The sequence below is a fragment of the Colobus angolensis genome, unplaced genomic scaffold (genome assembly GCF_000951035.1).
Source record: "Colobus angolensis palliatus isolate OR3802 unplaced genomic scaffold, Cang.pa_1.0 Scaffold404, whole genome shotgun sequence".
In the NCBI taxonomy this organism is placed as follows: Eukaryota; Metazoa; Chordata; class Mammalia; order Primates; family Cercopithecidae; genus Colobus; species Colobus angolensis.
Window position 1 is genome coordinate 34043 of NW_012117422.1, and position 5581 is coordinate 39623.

A 5581-nucleotide genomic window follows, 5' to 3' on the forward strand; every position below is an offset into this window, starting at 1 on the left:
CACGAGATTAGGAGTTCGAGACCAGCCTGGCCAATATGGTGAAACCCCATCTCTACTAAAAATATAAAAATTAGAAGGGCGTGGTGGCACGCACCTGTAGTCCCAGCTACTCAGGAGGCTGAGGCAGAAGAATCGTTTGTACCCGAGAGGCGAGCTTGCAGTGAGCCGAGGTCGCAGCACTGCACTCCAGCCTGGGTGGCAGAGCGAGACTCTCTCAAAAACAAACAAAAAATTAGCCGGGCGTGGTGGCGCATGCCTGTAATCCAGCTACTTGGGAGGCTGAGGTAAGAGAATCGCTTGAACTCAGGAGGCGGAGGTTAAGGTGAGCCGAGATCGCGCCATTGCCCTCCAGCCTAGGCAACAAGAGCCAAAGTCCGTCTCAAAGAAAAGGCAAAAGAAAGAAAAGAAAAAGAAAAAGGAGGCTTGACCCCGGCGCAGTGGCTCACGCCTGTAATCCCACATTTAGGAGGCTAAGCTGGGAGGATTGCTTGAGTCCGGAAGCTCGAGGTTGCAGTGAGCCATGATCGTGCCACTGCGCTCCAGCCTGGGTGATAGAGCGAGACCCCGTGTTTAAAAAAAAAAGGGCGGGGCCTGTAACAGAGACGCGACTCCCCAAAATGCCGCACAGGCAAGTGGGGGCCGCACAGCCCATGGTTTCCAGAAAGCTTCTCTTGGGAATGTAAACTAACACTTACCCTGGGTCTCCTAGTTTCTAGACCTCTTGAGCCTAGAGGCCCTGAGGACGGAATAAGTGCAAAGTCCCCGACCCTGCACACCGTCCTCGGCTCGCTCCGCACCGCAGCCTTCATTCCCCGAGCACCGCGGTTCCTCCGTCTCCGGGACTTCGCCCTCCATTACCTGGATGGCCTGCAAGGCCATTACTCGCCACTCCGCCCTAGCTGGGTTACGTGGGCGGCAAGACTTGCTTCCACTCCGCACTCCCGGAAAGCCACGCGCAGACCCTCCTCCACAGCCCCATCGCACCCTCCCAAAATAGGCAGCTTAGGCTTGCGTCACCCGCCGACACCCAGCACCGAGGGGCAGTCCCCGAGGCCACGCAGACCTCCCCCACCCACGCGCAGAGAACGGCCCAGGGAACCGCGGGAGCCAGTCTAGCGCGGGGAGAGTGGCAGGCGAGAGGCGCGAGGCGCGCATGCGTAGCGCGGCCTTTATTTCGTCACTGCGAGTCCAGAACGCACGACGGGATGATGAGCACGTCCCCGCTGGCGCCTGCGCGCTTGTGCATCTTCCTCTGCCAGGCGCGCGCGTCGCAGCCGTCCGGGGTCACCTCGGGGTTGAGCTTCTCCTCCAGCATCTGCATGCGCGCCATGGTGTCAGCCATCATGTCCATGAGCAGTTCCTTTTGCAGCTTCAGGTAGTTGTACTCCTCCAGCAACACCTGGCTCTTGGTCTGCTGCTCCTGCGCCTTCCAGCTCGAGGCGGTCGGCGGGAGCGGCGGCGACCGCGTCCGCGCCAGCAGGCCCTCAGTGGTCCACCGGCCGCCGCGGAACACGAAGGCCTGGTTGCTGAGGCGCACGCGCGGCGCGCCGTAGGCGAGGCCCAGCTCTGCCTGGCGGGTGTTGTGGTTCAGCAGGTAGGTGGACAGGGAAGACTTGCGGCGCAGCGGCGGCCGCCGTGGCGAGAAGGGCCGCGAGATGTGATCGGCCCAGAACTGCTGCAGCTGCTCCCACAGGCGGCTGGCATGGCTTGTAGCCATGCACTCGAAGGTTGCCAGGGCGTGGACTTTGTAGGGCACGCAGGAGCTCGGAGGGGAGCCTCGGGAGCGCTGGCGACTCGTGCTGCGCGGTTGTTGCGGGACCCCGAATGTCCAGAATGATGAAGGCATGCCAGGGGGCGCTGCTAGGAGACAAGAGTCCGGGTGAGCAGCGTGCTTGGTACAGGCCGCCTCTCAAACCGCGAGGCCGGTGGACATGTCTTAGCCCTGCACCTAGTGCTGCGGCTGTGGCTAACCGGCTGCTGGCCACCGAGGAGCCCCTCCCTCCACGCTGCACAGGCAGCAGTCTCACCTAAACCACCTTCCCCAAAGACCACTGAGGGTTCGGGCCCTGGGACAGATATGCAGATGAAGGACGGGAGGAGGGCCCTGTTCTCTGAGTTGCAGCTGGAAGGGTGAGGGGTAGGGAATGATAGCAAGACAAGTAGGTGGGTATTTAAAGGAGGAGTAGGATTGTGACAGGTGGGTTGAGGATGGAAAATGGAGAGCTTCTAAGTAGAGGGAAGAGCGGAGCACGGCTTTTTCTTTTTTTCTTTTTTTTGAGACAGAGTCTCGCTGTTGTTGCCCGAGCTGGAGTGCAATGGCACAATCTTGGCTCACTGCAACCTCCGCCTCCCAGGTTTCAGCAATTCTCCTGTCTCAGCCTCTTGAGTAGCTGAGATTACAGGCGCCTGCCATCACCCCCAGCTAATTTTTGTATTTTTAGTGAAGATAGGGTTTCACCATGTTGGCCAGGCTGGTCTCGAACTCCTGACCTCAGGTGATCTGCCTGCCTCGGTCTCCCAAAGTGCTGACATTACAGGCATGAGCCACTGTATCCGGCAGGGCAGGACTTTCATATTTCACATGTAAACACGAGCTTGGATAGGATTGGTGCTGGGAAGAGCAGGAGAGGAACCTGGGAAGGTGGACCAGTGCACTACGTGAAGGTGCTGTACAGGCAGGCTCAGAAGCTTAGACTTCCTTTTGTGGGTAAGAGGGAACTGTGGAAGGATTACAAAGCCAGGGTTAGATCTGGATTCTGAAAACAATCTGGGAGGATGTCTAGCATAGCCAACAGCATTATTGCCTGCATCATTCAGTCATTTGATGGACTTGAACTAGCATCCGCTCTGTGCCAGGCTCTGGTCTTGGGAAGGGGACCCGGAACAGCCTCTGCCTGCCCTCAAGATGCTCCTAATCCAGCTTGGAAGACAGATGTGTATACAGACCACAGTCCAGTGTATTCAGTGACATCCTGGGGTATGTGCCATAGGCTAGACCTATGCATAGGGCTCAAAGTAACAGGGATTGTGCACACCAAACATGACATTTGTTCCAAACAAACTATGCCCTCAGGGAGTCCAAAGTCCAGGTAACAGACAAGTCCCATTTTGCTCACTTCTCCCTGCACCCACCCACCCCCTGGCCCAGTAAGTACTGATTCTGTTACGTGAAAAAGGGAGTTATGTGTTGTTTCTAATTCCTCTTCTGCCCATGGACAATGAGAAGAGAAAGAACTGGAGCAGGGTTCCCCCTCTGTTGTGTCTTCGTTAATTCATAAGACACTTATCCCTCACATATAGGTGGACAGAGGCTGGATGGTACATACCATCCCCAAGATCTGGTTCAGGGAGATGGTCTCTGGAAGCCCACATCCAGGCCCACCCTTGAGATTGTATCTTCTTAGAGGATCCCTCCCCGTTAATCCTCACTGTATGTTGTGCCTCACCTGGAAGATGTGGTGGAGTTACGGAGCTGCTGTCCCAGGGCTAGTCCCATCTCTGACCCACTCAGCTCCTGTCCACCTGCTGTGACTCACAATGCCTCCAGGCCAGGCCACCCCTGGACAAGAAGGGGTCCTGACCACTGAGCTGTCAAATAGACTTTGGGCTCTCCCTTGCATGCATTCAGTGCATTTAGCACCTACTGTGTTCAGGAACAGTTCTAGGGAAGTGAAGAAGATATTCCCTCATTAAGCTGTCATTCTTGGCAGGGGAATGAGGGGAGTGGTCATAAGCAGAGTCTAAGACAGGAATTTGTTCTAGGGGAACTAACAAGATAGTCTCTCAGGAAGCTAACAGAGGGTGTCATGAGTCAGGTTCCCTAGAAGCAGAGCCTAAGATGAGCATTCTTGTTCAAGTGAATTATTGGGAAATTGCTCTCAGGAGAAGGGGGTGAGGGAAGCAAGACAGGGCAGAGAAAACAGGCTAAGGCTGAGCCAGAGTGTGGTCTCACATGGAGCCTAGCTTCTGCTTGCTGTCATGGGGAACTCAGAGCACAAATAGCACCACAGTTAGGCCTCCTTAAGGCAAGGGAGCCAGCCTTTTGTACCCTCCTTTTACATGTCAGTCAGTTATTGGCCGGGGCAGCTGAGAGTTATCAACCAGCACCTACAGCACTTTTGGGTGCAACCAGGGATCTGGATTCTCAGTGGGGTGCCAACTGAGGAGGGAGGAAGATAATAGAATAGATGATAAAAATGAAAGGGTAGACTAGCCAACATGGCAAGACCCCATCTCTACAAAAACAAAGTAGCTGGGTATGGTGGCATGTGACTGTAGTCCCAGCTACTCAAGAGGCTGAGGTGGGAGGATCACCTGAGCCCCGGAAGTGAAAGCTGCAGTGAACAGTGATTGTGCCACTGCACTCCAGCATGGGCGACAGAGACCTTGTGTTAAAAAAAAAAAGAGGGCCAGGCATGGTGTTTCATGCCTGTAAATCCCAGCACTTTGGGAGGGGAAGGTGGGTGGATCACCTGAAGTCAGAAGCTCAAGAACAGCCTGACCAACATGGTGAAACTCCATGTCTACTAAAAATAGAAAAAAATTAGCGGGGCGTGGTGGCGGGTGCCTGTAATCCCAGCTACTCAGGACGCTGAGGCAGGATAATTGCTTGAACCCAGGAGGCAGAGGTTACAGTGAGCAAAGATTGTGCCACTGCACTCCAACCTGGGCAACAAGAGCGAAACTCCATCTCAAAAAAAAACAAAAAAAAGGAATGACTAAATGAATAAGAATATTCAGGCCAGGTGTGGTGGCTCACACCTGTAATCCCAGCACTTTGGGAGGCTGAGGTGGGTGGATCATGAAGTCAGGTGATCGAGATCATCCTGGCTAACTTGGTGAAACCCCATCTCTAATAAAAATAAAAAAAATTGGCCAGGTGCAGTGGCTCATGCCTGTAATCCCAGCATCTTGGGAGGCCGAGGCAGGTGGATCACCTGAGGTCGGGAGTTCGAGACCAGCCTGACCAACATGGAGAAACCCCATCTCTTCTCAAAATACAAAATTAGCCGGGTGTGGTGGTGCATGCCTATAACCCCTGCTGCTTGGGAGGCTAAGGCAGGAGAATCGCTTCAAGCCAGGAGGCAGTGGTTGCAGTTCGCCGAGATCGCACCACTGCACTCCAGCCTGGGCGACAGAGCGAGACTCCGTCTCAAAAAAAATAAAAGAATAAATAAAAAGAATGTCTAATTCTGATACGTACAGTGAAGAAAACCAGGGAAATACAGAAAGTGATTTTGGGACAGGGTGAGGAGTAGGAACTAATTTAGACGTGGTGCTCAGTGAAGGCCCTTGACATTCATGCTAAAACCTGAACAATAAGGAGACTCCAGTCCCTTGAAGACCTGGGGGTAAAGGAAGGAAGTGGCTGGGCATGTTTGAAGGACAAGTGCCATGTGTGCAGACAGTGGAAGGAAATTAAGTCAGTCTTAACTGCTAAGCCCACCCACCTGACTACAAGGGACAGACCCAGAATCACAGGAGCTCACAAGCTGGGGCAGAGCCCGCTGGTAGTGCCACCTCCTAGGAAACTTCTGTAATCGTTTTATTGAGGTATAACTGACATAATCAACTACATTTA

The 5581-nt window shown here is 54.1% G+C and overlaps 1 protein-coding gene across 1 annotated transcript; it reads right to left on the reverse strand.

Annotated features, from left to right (window-relative positions):
- Positions 1 to 1146: 1146 nt before the first annotated feature.
- CBY3 (chibby homolog 3 (Drosophila)) lies at positions 1147 to 3422 on the reverse strand. Its single transcript, XM_011955960.1, has 2 exons — positions 3327 to 3422; positions 1147 to 1860 (listed from the first exon to the last, which is right to left on the reverse strand). Exons 1-2 carry the CDS (start codon positions 3370 to 3372, stop codon positions 1178 to 1180), a joined length of 729 nt encoding a protein of 242 aa, XP_011811350.1. The 5' UTR covers positions 3373 to 3422; the 3' UTR covers positions 1147 to 1177.
- Positions 3423 to 5581: the final 2159 nt, after the last annotated feature.